Source organism: Salmo salar, chromosome 02 (assembly GCF_965601325.2).
Source record: "Salmo salar chromosome 02, fSalSal1, whole genome shotgun sequence".
Classification (NCBI taxonomy): domain Eukaryota; kingdom Metazoa; phylum Chordata; class Actinopteri; order Salmoniformes; family Salmonidae; genus Salmo; species Salmo salar.
In genome coordinates this window covers 82,563,079-82,582,670 of record NC_138292.1, presented here as the reverse complement: position 1 = coordinate 82,582,670, position 19,592 = coordinate 82,563,079, and the positions used below count along the sequence as shown (strand labels likewise).

Below are 19,592 nucleotides of genomic sequence, written 5' to 3'. Positions count from 1 at the left end.
TGTCCAATAAAATTAGATTAGAATTTCTTTGGCTTTTACTTTATTTTTATTTTTTTATCTAGGAAACTTTAGCCACGACAGTACTAGTCATCAAAGCTGTTGACATTAAAAACAGTCACTACCTCATGAATGTTCCATCAGTATTATTCCACCATTTCAGAGAATATAGGTGCTGATTGTAAAAAGGATCATGTAACATATGTTTATCTGAGTAAAAATGAATAAGACATTGTGTAGTAGATGATCTAACTTCTCACTCATAATTTTTTTTTTGGGAACTAATCAATCAACACATGTTTTCCTTTGTACTTCTTTACGTAAAATTATTCTTTAATTCATTAAATGAAAAATAAACATTTTCCTCTACTGCTTTACCAACTCCAATCAACAGATGGCGATATGCGTCTTTCATGCGCTGTTGCTAGTGTGACGTCTATTCTAGTGGACGGGACGCTTCTTCAACGAGAACAAAACGGCTACTGATCCAACCAGCTAACTGTTAGGTAGCTTGCTAGCCAACATACAACCGGAACATTGACGGTTTTTTAGACCGTTTCGGGGAGTTAAAAATAAATGTATGTCGTATCCACTAGTTACCCCTTAATTTTCATATTTACATTTTTATTAGTCAACTAGCTGTCTGGTTAAGTTAGCAGTAGCCTAGTCGCTAATGATATTTAGCTAACGTTACCTCGCTAACAACCCTGACCATGAGCTCACTAATCTACTCCCCCCCTGTTGAAGAAGAAGAGGTCTGCTGGACAGAGAAAGAGAAGGAAGATGAGGCTGTTGAGGCTGTTACGGTGAAAGAAGAAGACGTTTTTGTGAAAGAGGAGGATGTTACTGTGAAGGAAGAGGAGGAAGATAAAAATGACGACGCTGTGATGGGCGTGAAAGAGGAAGGGGAGGAGATGACTATCACAGTGAAAGAAGAGGAAGACGTTTTTGAGGTGAAGGAGGGGGAGATTACTGTCACATTGGAGGAGGAAGAGGAGGTTGGAGATCTGATTAACACCCGTGAGTACTATCTATCAGTGACACAAACTCTGCAGTTGTTGAACAATGTGTGGTTTTAAATGGGGCATTCTACTGAAGTTCAACACTTGAATATGTTGTTCAGTACTGTAGGAATTGTTCAACTACACTGTAAGATGTGTGTACCGTCCAGAGTAGGGCCATCACCAACGCGTTTATTAACAATGGATCAAATGCATCCAATGACATTGACTGAAATTAGGACTGTCTCCGACCAACAACAAAAAATCTTGGTCGCCTGAAAGTCCAATTGATTGGTTGAAATTTGTAAATGTGTATTTTTCCATATATAGACACACCCTATGTATGTGAGCTTGTCTGATGCTTTAAGCTTACGGTTTGATGAATTAAGACAAATGCCTCAAGAAGCCGCCTGAGATCTAGATAACCTGACCCAACTTTTCTCCTCCCTCTTTCTGCTGGCTTTCACAGATTCTGCCATTACTCCTAAAGTTGACGGTAATACACTAGGAGTTGGCAACCTTTCTCATTGAATGAGAAATGCCAATTTATCTTACCATTTCTACCGATCTGCGTGCCAATTATGGTTTTTCATATGCACAGTTTTGTGGAACAGTTTCATTTAATTTATAATAACGTGTTCATGTCTCTAAATCATTGTCACGTGATTAATCAAAATTATATCCAAATCTAAATGAAAATAATCAACCTAAAAGTAACTAAAATAGCTTATATAAAGCCAACAAATAAAAACATTGTAGCCTGCAGGTAGAACAAATCCTGATTTAAAAATAAAATATCCTATAAATCACATTGGCTACACATGGCCTGTCTGCAACGAACTTGAAACATTGTTTAAACTATTAACTTGGGTCTGTCTGGAAGTTTGCTCTAGCAAACTTACAACATTGAATAAAAGATTCTGAGGCCCTCAGTGTCCAGTGCCAGTGAGCTCAGGACAGACACAGCTGTAAGCTATTTGCATAAGGGATAAGAAGCAGTGCTTGACTTGGACAGGAGCTCATTGGAGCTGAGTACTGGCACCTCAAATGTTCTACTGCTTGATCTCCTGTTCCTCTTATAGAATATTATCTCTAAAGCATTGTGGAGCTCCTGCACCTAAATATAAACAGTACCAGCACCCAAAATGAGTACCAGGAACCTATTTCAGTCCAAGTCAAGCACTGATAAGAAGTAATCAGGTAGGCCTATTTTATGACGTTTCTGCTGGATCAGAGCATTACATTTTCCCTTTCACGCTATGTGGTTATCGAAAGGGAAAGAGCTGGAAAAATTGTTCAAATACATTGAGGAACTATTGTAATTCTCAATGGATGTAAAAACAGACTTTGTTTGCTTGTTGTTTAAGGTGAAGAAAACATTACTTTGAGAAGCTCCACAGGTAATTAGTGGTGGTGAGTTAAGACAATCAGAAATACTATCAGATCCCCAAATGGGCACATTTATATGCCTACATTTTCGCGCAAGCCAGGTAGTAGAGGTCGACCGATTAATCGGCATGGCTGATTTCAACTTTTCAAAACAATCGGTAATCAGCCTTTTTGGACGCCGATTATGGCCGATTACATTGCAATCCACGAGGAAACTGCGTAGCAGGCTGACCACCTGTTACGCGAGTGCAGCATCAAAAGGACCTTGTGGCTGCAAGGAGCCAAGGTAAGTTGCTAGCTAGCATTAAACTTATAAAAAACAATCAATCTTAACATAATCACTAGTTAACTACACATGATTGATGATATTACTAGGTTAACTAGCTTGTCCTGCGTTGCATATATAATCAATGCCATGCCTGTTAATTTATCATTAAATCACAGCTTACTTCAACACCAAAAGGGTGATGATTTAACAAAAGCGCATTCGCGAAAAAGCACAAGCACAATTTCACAAATGTACCTAACCATGAACATCAATGCCTTTCTTAAAATCAATACACAGAAGTATGTTTTTAAACCTGCATATTTAGTTAAAATAAATTAATGTTTTCAGGCAATATTAACTAGGGAAATTGTGTCACTGCTCTTGCGTTCAGTGCAAACAGAGTCAGGGTATATGCAGCAGTTTGGGCCGCCTGGCTCGTTGCGAACTGTGTGAAGACCATTTCTTCCTAACAAAGACCGTAATTAATTTGCCAGAATTTTACATAATTATGACATAACATTGAAGGTTGTGCAATGTAACAGCAATATTTAGACTTAGGGATGCCACCCGTTAGATAAAATACGGAACGGTTCCGTATTTTACTGAAAGAATAAACGTTTTGTTTTCGAGATGATAGTTTCCGGATTTGACCATATTAATGACCAAAGGCTCATATTTCTGTGTTTATTATATTATAAGTCTATGATTTGATAGAGCAGTCTGACTGAGCGGTGGTAGGCAGAGGCTCGTAAGCAGCAGGCTCGTAAGCATTCATTCAGACAGCACTTTACTGCATTTTGCCAGCAGCTCTAAGCAATGCTTGAAGCACAGCACTGTTTATGACTTCAAGCCTATCAACTCCCAAGATAAGTGCCTATTAGAACATCCAATAGTCAACGGTATATGAAATACAAATGGTATAGAGATAAATAGTCAACGCATCATAATTCCTATAATAACTACAACCTAAAACTTCTTAACTGGGAATATTGAACCACCAGCTGTCATATGTTCTCATGTTCTGAGCATGGAATTTAAACGTTAGTTTTTTTACATGGCACATGTTGCACTTTTACTTTCTTCTCCAACACTGTTGTTGCATTATTTAAACCAAATTGAACATGTTTCATTATTTATTTGAGACTAAATAGTTTTTATTTATGTATTATATTAAGTTTAAATAAAAGTGTTCATTCAGTATTGTTGTCATTGTCATTATTACATATATATATATATATATATGTGTATGTATATGTATGTATATATATATATCTGCTAAATGACTAAAAATATATAATATATATATATATAATCGGCACAACATTTTTGGGTCCCACAAATAATCGGTAGCGGGTTTTTTGGGCCCTCCAATAATCGGTATTGGTATCGGCATTAAAAATCATAATCGGTCGACCTCCACCAGGTAGCCTATAGGCCTACTTTTATGCATGCGCATCCTTACTCAACATTGACAGGAGCGCTCCAAACAAAAGACAATGACTAAATTGCCAAAACTCATAAATGAAATGAAATAAACCAAAACTTGTTTCTCACAACTGTTTCATAGGTCGTGCAAACAATGGCTGACAATGATAACGGGAAGACTGGAATAATAATATTGAATGCATTCTCAAACATTACTGTAACCAAAGTAACACATTTTGTAGATTAGAAATGATAGGAATTAACAGCACATGTTCTACTGGTGGTACTTGTAATGGGGAATTGATAGGCACTAAAACTCAAACTATTCACAGAATGAAGTTAAGAAACAATGTGCACAAATTGGCAGGAGAGAGTGCGTTCTGGAGAGAGAAGTGCATCGTGTGTCTGGGCGCATGGTGTGGTGGCTCTTCTCATTACCAAATGAGGAGAGTTAAACACACCAGTCTGAGTTAACTACATCTTTAATACTTAAGATACTTTTGCAAAAGTTCTTGACCTTCAATAATGCACTCTCTCGAATGAACCATTGAAAAAGGTGATTACACAATGGCTACAGAGATATTTTATAGCAAAGATACACCCCCTTCAACGTACATTGACAAACCACAGATACATAGAATGGGTCACAAAGGTTAAGTTTTGTATGACAGATATCCATAAAACACAGCAGACAGTAACTGCTATGTCAACCTGGTTCATTGAATAGCCCAGTATCTGGTCTCCTTAGAACCGCCCCTCCCTGGTACGGTATAGAACAAAAACACAATTTCATCCAATGGCATATATCAATTGTCAACTCTAGATACTCCCATCTCAAGCAAACCCCCTCTTGACCCTACTCCTGGACAGGCTCACTGGGGAGTGAGCCTCTAGGCCATATATTATCACAGGATAAGTGCGAGATCTAAGAGAGGACATACAAGGGTCCATTTACTGCCATAATCCTCCCCACAATAAAGAAAAGGAGGGAGTGACTTGCTCACAGACATTGTGGAGACAAGTCATTGGTTCCCCATTAATCACGCCATCCCTTCACATGGTTTAAGAATAAGTAAAGACACATTCCCATGACGACAAGCCTGACCTCTCCCCTCTCTGGGCCCCAAGTGTCTGAGCCCCAGCTAAGGTAGACGTGCAACTGAAAAGACACCAGAGTCCAATGGACACTTTCTAATGACAAGTACCTCAAATAAGCATATTATACTAATAAAACATCTTAATTATCTATGTTACCCAACTAATTCTGATTCGTCCACGACAATGGTCAATCCAACGTCTGTATTGACCATGCAGTTTTACGGTGATACGACCTCAGCAGAAGTCAGGGCATTCATACTTCTTTGCTTCGCGGAGCAGTGCTGAGCTGTTGTGAAGGAAGTGAGTTTGTGTTTATACCGTCAACCAATCATGTCAATGCAGAGTTATACAGAGCCATGGTGATGCGGTACAGAGCTCGATTTGGCCTCTGCATGCCTCCGGAGGCTCCATAATTGCGTCACACCCTCCATATGGAGCCACCAACCACATTTTCGGATCAAACATACATTTGCTTTTAGTCAAGACCTCCGCAATGGATTAGTTCATTGAGATTGGCGCAAATATACATGTGTGTTACTGCTTGACTAAAACCATCTCGGTCAACCAACGGCCTAATGACCAAACAATTGACCAGTCAACTAATTGGGGTCAGCCCTAACTGAAGAAATACTGTTGTCCTCATTTTCTATTATTATAGAGCTCTGTTCAGCCTGTAAACATGACATGATCTATTATTATAGAGCTCTGGACAGCCTATAAACATGACATTATCTATTATTATAGAGCTCTGTTCAGCCTGTAGACATGACATTATCTATTATTATAGAGCTCTGTTCAGCCTAAAGGCATGACATTATCTATTATTATAGAGCTTTGCTCAACCTAAAGACATGACATTATCTATTATTATAGAGCTCTGTTCAGCCTGTAAACATGACATTATCTATTATTATAGAGCTCTGCTCAGCCTAAAGACATTACATTATCTATTATTATATAGCTCTGCTCAACCTAAAGACATGACATTATCTATTATTATAGAGCACTGCTCAGCCTGTAACATGACATTATCTATTATTATAGAGCTCTGCTCAGCCTGTAACATGACATTATCTATTATTATAGAGCTCTGGACAGCCTGTAAACATGACATTATCTATTATTATAGAGCTCTGCTCAGCCTATAAACATGACATTATCTATTATTATAGAGCTCTGGACAGCCTGTAAACATGACATTATCTATTATTATAGAGCTCTGGACAGCCTGTAAACATGACATTCCATGAGAGCCAGATTATAGCGGTCTGCTCAACCTCTGCAGATCCTCTCAAGCTCTGTCAGGTTAGATGGGGAGTGTCGCTGCACAGCTATTTTCTGGTCTCTCCAGAGATGTTCAATCCGTTTCAAGTCTGGGCTCTGGCTGGGCCACTCAAGGACATCCAGAGACTTGTCCCGAAGCCACTCCTGCATTGTCTTGGCTGTGTGCTTAGGGTCGTTGTCCTGTTGGAAGGTGAACAGTCTGAGGTCCTTATCAAGGATCTCTCTCTGTACTTTGCTCCGTTCATCTTTCCCTCGATCCTGACTAGTTTCCCAGTCCCTGCCGCTGAACAACATCCCCACAGCATGATGGCACCACCACCATGCTTCACACTAGGGATTGTTGTGGACATTCTTATATAGGACACTAAAAGTCAATATTAAATTAATCACTTTTTATTGTCAGCGAGCTGGAGAGGTCATAGTCAAACTTAGATGCGTAAGTACCGCTCTGAAGTGAGCTGTGACATGATTCATTGGATTGGTTCACATGTGACTGGCTCCGTCTATCTTAACATAAAGAACATATTCTGGGCATTCTGACAGATGTTCCTCTGGAGGGGCCCCTCTCCCTCATCTCTTGGCCAGACACTGACAGGAACCAAGGATTGTTTATGACACCAAAGATAAGATGCACAAAGTAAATTTCATCCGTTACATTCCATCCTTTTATCACTTGTGTGATAACAATAATTACATGTTAAAGTAAGCATTTATATTTTAGCTTCTATCAAAAGGAGTTTCTATAACATGATGTTATAATAAATAAAACCTTTTTTTTTATTATTTAACCGTTATTTAACTAGGCAAGTTAAATCAAGCTAAAAACCTACAATCAGAAATTTCTAACCAATGTGAGTGAGTATATGACAAAGAATACACACATACATACACAAGGGATCTGTAGATTCAGAGGTGAATAAGTCTCTCAATGTTATCCATTGTTTCCATACGTCTTTCCACAGTCGGGTTGGATTGCCAAGTGTTTTTCACTAACTGTCCCTGGGAAATAAACCTAAAACCCTGTTGTTTAACAATTCTGCTAAGACCTTCAAAAGGTTGGTGCTCATCAGCTCAGTGTCCCACATAATGTAAAACGGGTTTAAGGGTTTAGATAACCTCACCCTCAACCAAAGAAAACAACCTTCAACCATGAATCATCGTCTGCATCTACAGGGGGAAATGGGACTCTCATCCAGTGTTGGCAGCTCAATAGTTTCACTGTTCTCTGTAGGAGCAGAAAACATGATAGCTGCTGAAATCTTACCAGCAAGAGAGGCACAAATCACCGTAAAGCATATTAATGACACAATTAAACAAACTAAACAAAAAACACACACTGCAGCCCACTGGGCAATTTGGGATCCCCAATTTCCAAGCAGGGATTCAAACCAAGTTGCAAGCGTCCAATCTGGTTTTGGAGAATAATTTTTTAGCAACAGTGGCAATGTATTCGGCAAGATCAGTCACATTAGAAGACCAACCTGGGACAAAAGTACAACATTCATCACCAATGATTGCATACGTGCCCCCTTGACCTGCCAAAATATAGTCAAGGACCAATGATTGCATATGTGCCCCCTTGACCTGCCAAAATATAGTCAAGGACCTCTCTGTACGCAATTCTTTCATTTCCCCATTTAATTCTTCCAGGGCATTTCGAGTAGCATTGCCAATTTTCTCTGGGGCTAGAGATGTCTCAAATTTGATTTAACTCACATGCAACTCCATACCCAGGAAAAAACACCCCCAAAGAACCTGGAGGCATGTGCCTGAGTGTGAGTGATGCCTGCCAGAGATCTCTCATCTCTCCTCATTCCAGGAGGTCTGTAGTCTTTAAACAAAGCCTTCAGATCCCTCTCATTATGCTGAACGGTTCTCATAGCTGTCACCACAAACCCTACAGTACACGTCCCTCCCCAGTTCCATGGAATACTATAGTAAGCCATTTTTCCACACAACCAATAGGTTCCATTTGGAGCTCCTCTGAAATAACACTATTCTGATGATAATTTCCTATTGGAATTTGACCTCTAGGTACCCTCTATAAGGTCAGAGGTCACCATAAAGCAGGTCTTAGTGATTGGTACATCAACCCATAGGTGTCCTGAAGTGATTCAAATGTAAAGTCTATTCAACCCCCAAGTCAGCCTTGATTTAATGTTTTGACCCAGGGAAGGATGAAACAAGGAACTTTTAAGGCCAGAGTATTTAGGTCTGCCCTCCCTCCAGGAGGGTGGCACAGTGTTACAACCTTGTAGAAGAGGCATTTCAGTCTCTCTGCAGTCTTCCTGTGCACATCTTTGTTTAATAAAACGATACAGAAGTTGTTCAGCTAATCTCTTGCATCCATCATAGCCTGAAGGAACGGAGGAGCAGTTCCCCCTGCTGCTCCGTAACCAAGCACCAGGGTCTTGAAGATGAATAATTTTATTGAGGGATCTAGTCTAGATTAAACCTTGTAGAAAGACAGTTGTATCATGTAGAGGTTTCATTTAGATCTCTCTGTTTAACCAAATACTCTGTTTGCCTTCAGCAGGTGAAAGACCAGACTCTCACAACAGGAAGAGTCCTTCAGACTCAGAGAAGACCAAACCAGCAAAACTACACCACTGCTCCCAGTGTAGAAAGAGTTTTACCTGGTTAGGGAATCTGAAATCACATAAGCGCACACACACAGGAGATAAGCCTTTCAATTGCTCCCAGTGTGGAAAGAGTTTTACCGAGTTAGGGACACTGAAAAAACATGAGAGGACACACACAGGAGAGAAGCCTTTCCAGTGCTCCCAATGTGGAAAGAGATTTACCCAGTTAGCGAACATGAAAAGGCATGAAGGAACACACACTGGAGAGAAGCCATGTCAATGCTCCCAGTGTGAAAATAAATGTTCCTCATCAGGGGAATTGAAAAAACATGAGAGAACACACTTAGTAGAGAGGCCTTTAAAATGCACTCAGTGTGGAAAGAGCTTTACCCTGTTAGGGAGTCTACAAACGCATGAGAGAACACACACAGGGGAGAAGCCCTTCTGCTGCTCAGACTGTGGAAAGTGTTTTACCTGGTTAGGGAATCTGAAATTACATGAGCGGACACACACAGGAGATAAGCCTTTCAACTGCTCCCAGTGTGAAAAAAGTTTTACCCAGTTAGGGAACTTGAAAACACATGAGATGACACATACAGGAGAGAAACCTTTCCACTGCTTCCTGTGTGGAAAGAGTTTTACAGAGTTGGGGACACTGAAAAAGCATGAGAGGACACACACAGGTGAGAAGCCTTTCCAATGTTCCCAATGTGAAAAGAGTTTTACCCAGTTAGCAAACATGAAAAGGCATGAAGGAACACACACTGGAGAGAAACCATATCAATGTTCCCAGTGTGAAAATGCATTTTCCTCATCGGGGGACCTGAAAACACATGAGACAACACACTTAGTAGAGAGGCCTTTCCAATGCTTTCAGTGTGGAAAGAGTTTTACCTGGTTAGGGAATCTGAAATCGCATGAGCGCACACACACAGGAGATAAACCTTTCCACTGCTCCCAGTGTGGAAAAAGCTTTACCCAGTTAGGGAACTTGAAAACGCATGAAATGACACACACAGGAGAGAAGCCTTTCCACTGCTCCCAGTGTGGAAAGGGGTTTAGACACGCAGGGAACTTGAAAGTGCATGAAAGAATACACACTGGAGAGAAGCCATATCAATGCTCCCAGTGTGAAATTAGATTTTTCTCATCAGGGGACCTCAAAAAACATGAGAGAACACACTCTGTAGATAGGCCTTTCCAATGCTCCCACTGTGGAAAGAGTTTTACCCAGTTAAGGAATCTAAAAACACATGAGAGAATGCACACAGGGGAGAAGCCCCACCACTGCTCAGACTGTGGAAAAAGATTTACCCAGATTGGGGACCTGAAAACACATGAGCTGACACACACAGGAGATAAGCCTTTCCAATGCTCCCTGTGTGGAAAAGGTTTTCCCCGGTTAGGGAACTTGAAAATGCATGAGAGAATACACACAGGAGAGAAGCCTTTCCACTGCTTCCTGTGTGGAAAGAGTTTTACCGAGTTAGGGACATTGAAAAAGCATGAGAGGACGCACACGGGAGAGAAGCCTTTCCAATGCTCCCAATGTGAAAAGAGTTTTACCCAGTTAGCGAACATGAAAAGGCATGAAGGAACACACACTGGAGAGAAGCCATATCAATGCCCCCAGTGTGAAAATACATTTTCCTCATTAGGGGACCTGAAAGCACACGAGAGAACACACTTAGTAGAAAGGCCTTCCCAATGTTCTCAGTGTGGAAAAAGTTTTCCCCGTTTAGGGAACTTGAAAATGCATGAGAGAATGCACACAGGAGAGAAGCCTTTCCAATGCTCCCATTGTGGAATTTTTTTTGCCCGGTCAGGGACATTGGAAATGCATGAGAGAATGCACACAGGAGAGAAGCCTTTCCAATGCTCCCTGTGTGGAAAGAGTTTTACAGAGTTAGGGACACTGAAAAAGCATGAGAGGACACACACAGGAGATAAGCCTTTCCAATGCTCCCAATGTGGAAAGAGTTTTACCCAGTTAGCAAACATGAAAAGGCATGAAGGAACACACACAGGATAGAAGCCTTTCCAATAATGTCATTGTGGAAAGACATTTTCCCGGTCAGAGGACCTGAAATCACGTGAGAGAATAGCGAGGCTGTGGTTCTGACTTATATTTTTGACTAATAATTTGTGTTTTGGTTTATGCAACATCAAATCATATTGTATGTATAAAAGCTTCCTCTAAAATAGGCCTACCTTTGTTTTTGTTTATTCTTCTCAAGTCATGATCACATCTAAAATCAGAATATATATTTTTGCATGTGTATTTTGATTATGAATTTTGATTGATTGAATACAAGTCTAGTGTTGGATATTGGTATTTCAAAATGTAAATGATTAAATAGATTGATAGAATGTGCATTTCTTGATTGTAACCTTGAAACCTCTTGGATTTGATATGATTTGGATATTAGTAAAGAAATTTGATTGGATATATTTTTGGGGATGTTGCAAATTGAATTTGATTGGATACATGATTTGGATTTTGCAAAATGTAAATGATTAAATTACAGTGCCTTCGAAAAGTATTCTGACCATTTGACATTTTGTTATGTTACAGACTTATTCTAAAATGTATTAAATAAAACACATTCTTCAGAAATCTACACACAATACCCCATAATGACAAAGCAAAAACAGGTTTTTGGAATTTGTAGTAATTTTATTAAAAATAAAAACATAAATACATAAATATTCAGACCCTTTGTTATGAGACTCAAAATTGAGCTCAGATGCATCCTGTTTCCATTGATCATCCTTGAGATGTTTCTAGAACATGATTGGAGTCCACCTGTGGTAAATTCAATTGATTGGACATGATTTGGAAAGGCACACACCTGTCTATATAATGTCCCACAGTTGACAATGCATGTCAGAGCAAAAACCAAGCCATGAGGTCGAAGGAATTGTCCGTAGAGCTCCAAGACAGGATTGTGCCAAGGCACAGATCCGGGGAAGGTTACCAAAACATGTCTGCATCATTGAAGGTCACCAAGATCACAGTGGCCTCCATCATTCTTCAATGGAAGAAGTTTGGAACCACCAAGACTCTTTCTAAAGCTGGCTGCCCGGCCAAATTCGGCAATCGAGGGAGAAAGGCCTTGGTCAGGGAGGTGACCAAGAACCTGATGGTCACTCTGACAGAGCTCTATAGTTCCTCTGTGGAGATGGGAGAAACTTCTAGAAGGACAACCATCTCTGCAACACTCCACCAATCAGACCTTTATGGTAGAGTGGCCAGACGGAAGCCACTCCTCAGTAAAAGGCACATTAAATCCTGCATGGAGTTTGCCAAAAATGCACCTAAAGACTCAGACCATGAGAACAAGATTCTCTGGTCTGATGAAACCAAGATTGAACTCTTTGGCCTGAATGCCAACCATCACATTTGGAGGAAACCTGGCACCATCCTTACGGGGAAGCATGGTGGTGGCAGCATCATGCTGTGGGGATGTTTTTCAGCAGCTGGGATGTTTTTCAGCAGCAGGGATGTTTTTCAGCAGCAGGGAGTGGGAGACTAGTCAGGTTCGAGGTAAAGATGAACGGAGCAAAGTACAGAAAGATCCTTGATGAAAACCTGCCCCAGAGAGCTCAGGACCTCAGACTGGGGTGAAGAGGCCGGACTTAAACCCGATTGAACATCTCAGGAGAGACCTGAAAATAGCTGTGCAGTGACGCTCCCCATCCAACCTGACATAGCTTGAGAAGATCTGCAGAGAAGAATGGGAGAAACTCCCCAAATACAGGTGTGACAAGCTTGTAGCATCACACCCAAGAAGACTTGAGGCTGTAATTGCTGCCAAAGGTGCTTCAACAAAGTACTGAGTAAAGGGTCTGAATACTTATGTAAATGTGATATTTCAGGGGTGTTTTTATATATAAATTAGCAACAACAAAAAATCTAAAAGCATTTTTGCTTTGTCATTATGGGATATTGTGTGTAGATTGATGAGGGGGAAAAACTATTTAAATCAATTTTAGAATAAGGCTGAAATGTAACAAAATGTGGAAAGGTCAAGGGGTCTGAATACTCTCCGAAGGCACTGTATATCAGTAGAATGTGCATTTCTTGATTCTTACCTTGAAACCTCTTGAATTGTGTCATTGAGTTAATTCCTGTACTAGTCTTCAAGTTAAAGGAGTATAAAAATGTGATGATGTTGTTCTGGTGACATTGATAAGATGTTGACATTTAAAACATTCACCACCACATGAATGTTCACATTAGCATTATTCCACCATGTCAGAGAACTAAAAGAATTTGATTAATGCAACATATTATCTTGTCATGACGTTGCCCTCTTTGGGTACAGCGAGCACCATCACCCTCTCCCTCTCTATACTCCTGACACCAGGCTCTGTAAGAGAGGTCGTAAATTCCTGGAGGAGATCCTCTCCTCATGGCCACAGTATAGAGAGAGAGTGAGTTTCATAGACAGAACAAAGGAATTTCTTCCACCTCGCAGAACTGGAGAATCGAATGACATTTATGTTCTGGAGAAGGTATAAAAGATCGGTGAAGAATCCAGCCACGAACTGGTCCGTTTGGTACAATTTTGTGAAACTCATGAGAGACAATACGGCCACATTACCATAACGCTGTTTATACAATAGCCTCAGCTATGAGGCTTAGATCTAATTGTTGTATAAAATGAATGAGTGGGGGTGGAACTGTTTGTGAAATTGTGTAATGTGATTTTGGACTGTTGTTTAATGAAGGAAACTCCAATTTCCTTTGGAGTTGAACTAAATCAGAGGACCGCCCATGAGCACAGTTATGGTCTGGCGTCATGGGACAGGCCCTTTTCTGCTCTTCTGAATAAAACCCCCACCTGGGTTTTCCCACTTCAGACCAGCTTACCTCGATAACGAGAGGGCCAAGGTTTGAGACCAGACCAAGCTTACCTCAATTACGAGATGGCTAAAGGTTGCAGACCATGCATTTCTCTTGCTGAACTTTTAACCATACCATGTGGTTAAACTCTTAGACTATCGATACCGACAGAATAAGAACAAGTCTTTGATATTAATTACTAGTCTGCAACTAGGAATTCGGTATCATTGAACGTGAAGACCGACAACCGCCGAAACATCTATCTATAACGACATGAATGAATGTCACTCAGAACTATCCATTCTAACCACGACAGAGAGCGGACAAACTCTCCAACAGAAACAAACTTTTCAACAGAGATCCCGACGACACACTGAGCGTAAATATATAAATTGATTGCAATTATTCCCGAATGAGTGAGCGTTCAGGTGCAAAGGATTAGCATTTCAATTGTTAGAATTATCAACTCTGTAATGCCTCCTCAGCTGACCCCACACTCCCCTTTTGTCTAACAAGCCGCCATGCCGGTTTAGCCCACTAGGGCACATTCTCCTATCATTTCCTTGTAACCATATCTACTGTTTGTTATGCATTTCTGTGAATTACCTAGTTAGTAAATAAATGATTTTAAGACAATTGATGTATGGATGACTCATAGTGAAGACTGGGTTCGTGCAGATAACCAACAATTTACGACGTTTGGAATGAGACTAACGTGAGGTAAATAATAATTCATTAAATTGAAGACTAATTGATCAGATATTAAAATATCTGAAAGTTATATTAGGAAAATTATAACTTTGTAATCTGAATATTTTCTTTGGTGCCCCGACTTCCTAGTTAATTACAGTTACATGATTAATCGGTTTGATCACGTAATAATTACAGAGAGTTATTTGATAAATAAGTCTTCAGTTTTAATGATGCCAAAGACATGACAATCTGAAAAATAAAATGAATTTTTGTGACAGTGTTAGCCATTATTTTTAACTGTGTTAGTGGATGTTCATTACATACATCTATGTACTGTTACTAGACTCCATAAAAATACCATACAGCTATGACTGGAAGTCACTTTTTCGTAGCAGAGGATTCATTTATAAATAAAAAAAATCTTAGATTTATACTTGAACTTAGTCGTAAGATCATTTCCCGACGGTGTGCTTACGTTCGATTCATAAAAGATACCCAGCATAAGAAAACCTTGCTTACGCAGGTTCTGAGAAGCCCATTTGTAACTTAACGTACCTGTGATCTATAAATCTCAAATTAACTTAGAATTGATTGCACCTGAATGTTCCTTACAAATCAGCGATTTCCCCGCATAGAATGCTAGTACAAATTACGGTTTAGTCAGGAATAGCCCAAAAAGGACCAAAAGAGAAAAGCAAACTTTTTGGAAGACAAGATCACGGCGATGGTAGAGTAGATTGAAGACAGGCAACACGTATTATTAGGTGGACTCAGGGGTACCGCCAGGGATTTTGGGCCCCGTGAAAAGATATCACAATGGGCCCCACCACCACAGACCACACCAACCCTGCGCAATTTCTGTAACCACACACTTCCAGAACCCACTCAACCCATTCAAAGCTTTTAATAACTGTACCTGATGGTGGCGCTAGAGGAAAGGTCAAGTGGTCACAAAATCAATAGGTTTCTTTCACTTGGGGACTTGATTGTGCACGGAAACGGCGAAGTCGGCGCACGAAACCCCCACGACTGCATCACTGGAACACAGTAAGTAGTTAAAAGAATGTGAAACTTGGTTGTCGGTAACTTAATATACAAAGACATGCACTGATTTATTTTATTATTTTATTTACATAGAAATGGGGGAAGCTGCGTTGCCGCCCGTGCGCCCTCCACCCAGGGATAAAGTGCGAGAGGCTCCCAAATCAGCAGGTGCCAGGAGTGAGGGGGAAGGTTTGCCCACAGTTGTCGAGGGTCTGTCCACGTCTGCATCCGTGCGCCGGGATGAAGTCCGTGAGGCCCCGGTTCCCAAGCGTTGCAGACCCACAGGTGCCAGGAGTGAGGGGGAATGTTTGGCCACAGGTGTAGAGGGTCCATCTACGTCTGTGTCCACGTCTACAGTTCGCATGTTGACCGCCTTAGTCCTGCAAACCCAGAACGAGTTGAACACATTGGTTGGGCAGATTGTGACTGAACTCGGAAGAATACGCAGGGTTTTGATTCATTTACATAATGCAGTTGTTGAACGTTTTCCACAACATGAATAAAAAAACTTTGCTTTATATATTATCTGGTATTCTGTTTCTTACCACCAATCTCTGTATGAGCTGCCGCCTCCTCAATGCATCAGCTGGGGCAGGTGCTCCATTGGGTGGTGGGTTAGGAGACTCTTGGGGGTCCATTCTAATCTCTGCATCCATTTCAATACCATGCCTCAGGGCTATGTTGTGGAGCACACCACATGCCAGTAATATGTGTGTCACCTTTGATTGGGGAGGGAAACCATTCATTCTTAAAACAGGCCAACATCTTATATTTAGGTTTGAAATTGCACACCCCAATGTTTTTGTCAAACAAACTTGCACTACTAATGGGCACTACAGTTACTGAGATGTCCCCTTGAAATCTGTTCACAGTTTGTAGCAATGCTGGTGTAAACGATTGGAATCAGCTAAAAAACGAACAAGCTTCAAGGGGTCATCTCAGTAACCGTAGGGCCAAATTAAAAACTGTTTTCAGCTATTTGGCCAGAACCTTTTGTGTGTGCAATTTCATTAAAATGTTGCTATATGTTGACCCATTTAAAAACTTCATTTAAGTTTTGTATTTTTGTTAAATTAGCTTCTCTGGCTTGTAGAGGAGTTTTCCGCCTAATGCATAAAGGCAACGCCACCTGCTCTTCAGCAGTCCCATGGGTGTGCTCCACAACCGACCTTGTTCTGCCTTGCGCCAAATTGTAGCATATTTCCTCTGCTGTTTGGGGATCGGCAAAGGGAGTGAGATGCCACGTTTTCAGTGGATAGCCCCGGTCACCTAATAGGGTAAAACCGTTGTCACATTATTTTGCACAGTTAATGGGCTATTTATTATACACTGGGGGGAAAAGAACTCAAGAGAATCCACCCGACTCCACTCTCACCAGCTTCTAGACGCAGGCCTACTCTGTGGCGCGTAATGAATGAGTCGTGCGTTGACCCTGGCCACTTGGAGCATACATTTAGTAGTTGCATACGGGCATCGCAGATGAACATTCAATGAATGGAAATTGTTCCTGTTAACATATGCATGTCCATCGACAGACGGTGCGCTTAAGGCAATATGCTTGCAGTCAACTGCACCTATGACCCCTGAGAAATTAAATGAGCGGACAAACTCGGCTTTGCCTGTTAGTCGACTGTATGGGAAACTAATGTATCTCGTGGACAATACGTGTAGAATCGCCTCGATCACTTGTGGCAGGATGCGGCTGAATGATGGCTCCGACCTGTCACTCATTTCGCTCGAGAATGTCCCAGTAGTGAGGAATCCCAGAGTGGACAGTACTTTGACAGATAAGGGTATGGCATGATTACAGCGTGTCTTCCTTTCCAGATTAAGTGCTAAATCCGCGCACAAATCTAACATAACATTTATTGGGAGACGATAGCGATTTATAAACCATGGGTCGTCATGCGCAAAAAAAGTCATTCACTCTCTCCATTCTAAAAGCACGGTTTTCAATGTCTTCCAATAACGCAAGAACAGCCATGGTTACTTTTTTCTAATTTGACACACTATTTATAGAACATCACATTCTGTTTTTAATTCAAAACACCTTGCACCTGGCAATTAATTCCTCACACATTTAATTGATAATTCCTCACAAATTGTTCATAAAGCTAATGCAAAGTTCACCACAGGCTTGGATGCAGATGCGTCCCAAACTGCAATACCACTACATAACCAGCAGGAAAATAATTGACGTCAAGTCTAGACTTTACATAGAGATAAGATCATTTCCACGTCAAAGTAAAGTTTTATAAATAACTACTTATACGTGGTTTTCTGCATAAGTCATACTTAAGATCAAAAATGATCGTAAATCCGTTTTATAAATGAGGCCCCAGGTTTGGAGAACTTATGCAGGAGGTTAGGATAATGCATGTTGCAAGTTAAAACTTATTTGGGTAGGGGGCAGTATTTTCACGGCCGGATAAAAAACGTACCCGATTTAATCTGGTTACTACTCCTGCCCAGAAACTAGAATATGCATATAATTAGTAGATTTGGATAGAAAACACTCTAAAGTTTCTAAAACTGTTTGAATTGTGTCTGTGAGTATAACAGAACTCATATGGCAGGCCAAAACCTGAGAAGATTCCATGCAGGAAGTGCCCTGTCTGACAATTTGTTGTCCTTCTGTTGCATCTCTATCGAAATTACAGCATCTGTGCTGTTACGTGACACTTTCTAAGGCTTCCATTGGCTCTCTAAAGCCGCCAGAAAGTGGAATGGGGTGTCTGCTGTCTCTGGGCAAAGTATAGGAGCAGAGTTTGTAAGTGGTCAGCCTGGGGACAGTGAGACTGAGATGCGCGGTCACGAGAACTCGCCATTTTTTTCTTTCTCTCTTTGAATGAATACAACATTGCCCGGTTGGAATATTATCGCTATTGTACAAGAAAAATAGCATAACAATTGATTTTAAACAGCGTTTGACACGCTTCTAAGTACGGTAATGGAATATTTTGAATTTTTTTGTCACGAAATGCGCTCGTGCCTTACCCTTCGGATAGTGACCTGAACGCACAAACAAAACGGAGGTATTTGGATATAACTATGGATTATTTGGAACCAAAACAACATTTGTTGTTGAAGTAGAAGTCCTGGGAGTGCATTCTGATGAAGAACAGCAAAGGTAATCCAATTTTTCTAATAGTAATTCTGAGTTTAGGCTGCCCGACATTGGCGGGTCTGAACAGCTAGCCTTGATGGCTGAGCTATGTACTCAGAATATTGCAAAATGTGCTTTCGCCGAAAAGCTATTTTAAAATCGGACATAGCGATTGCATAAAGGAGTTCTGTATCTATAATTCTTAAAATAATTGTTATGCATTTTGTCAACGTTTATCATGAGTAATTTAGTAAATTCACCGGAAGTTTTCGGTGGGTATGCTAGTTCTGAACATCACATGCTAATGTAAAAAGCTGGTTTTTGATATAAATATGAACTTGATTGAACAAAACATGCATGTATTGTATAACATAATGTCCTAGGAGTGTCATCTGATGAAGATCATCAAAGGTTAGTGCTGCATTTAGCTCTGGTTTGGGTTTTTGTGACATATATGCTTGCTTTGAAAATGGCTGTGTGACTATTTTTGGCAGGGTACTCTCCTGACATAATCTAATGTTTTGCTTTCGCTGTAAAGCCTTTTTGAAATCGGAAAATGTGGTTAGATTAACGAGAGTCTTATCTTTAAAATGGTGTAAAATAGTTGATTGTTTGAGAAAATTGAATTGTGGTATTTTAGTTGGTTTAGTATTTAGTGCGGTGCGATGCCATTGGCTGTTGGCTAGGGGTTCCACTGGCGGAACGGGGTTCCGCTAGCGGAACGTCTGTCCTCAACAGGTTTAAGAGAATTAGGATAAGGTTAGGAAAAGGGTTAGGGATAACGAAAATGCTCTCTTACGAAAAAGTCACTTCCGTATGGAAGTCGTGTTTTTAGGGAGCATTGTTACAGACCTGG

General features: G+C 40.6%; 1 protein-coding gene across 1 annotated transcript; it reads left to right on the top strand.

The window, feature by feature from the left end:
• Positions 1 to 458: 458 nt before the first annotated feature.
• On the top strand, positions 459 to 14,529 carry LOC106595084 (uncharacterized). The gene is made up of 2 exons (XM_045713044.2): positions 459 to 1,017; positions 8,999 to 14,529. The coding sequence occupies exons 1-2, from the start codon at positions 711 to 713 to the stop codon at positions 11,074 to 11,076; spliced, it is 2,385 nt and encodes a 794-aa protein (XP_045569000.1). The 5' UTR covers positions 459 to 710; the 3' UTR covers positions 11,077 to 14,529.
• Positions 14,530 to 19,592: the final 5,063 nt, after the last annotated feature.

Coding starts and splice junctions, on each gene's coding strand:
- LOC106595084 (XM_045713044.2), top strand. CDS start 711: ATGAGCTCACTAATCTACTCCCCCCCTGTTGAAGAAGAAGAGGTCTGC. Junction 1,018..8,998: donor TGGAGATCTGATTAACACCC/GTGAGTACTATC, acceptor TGCCTTCAGCAG/GTGAAAGACCAGACTCTCAC.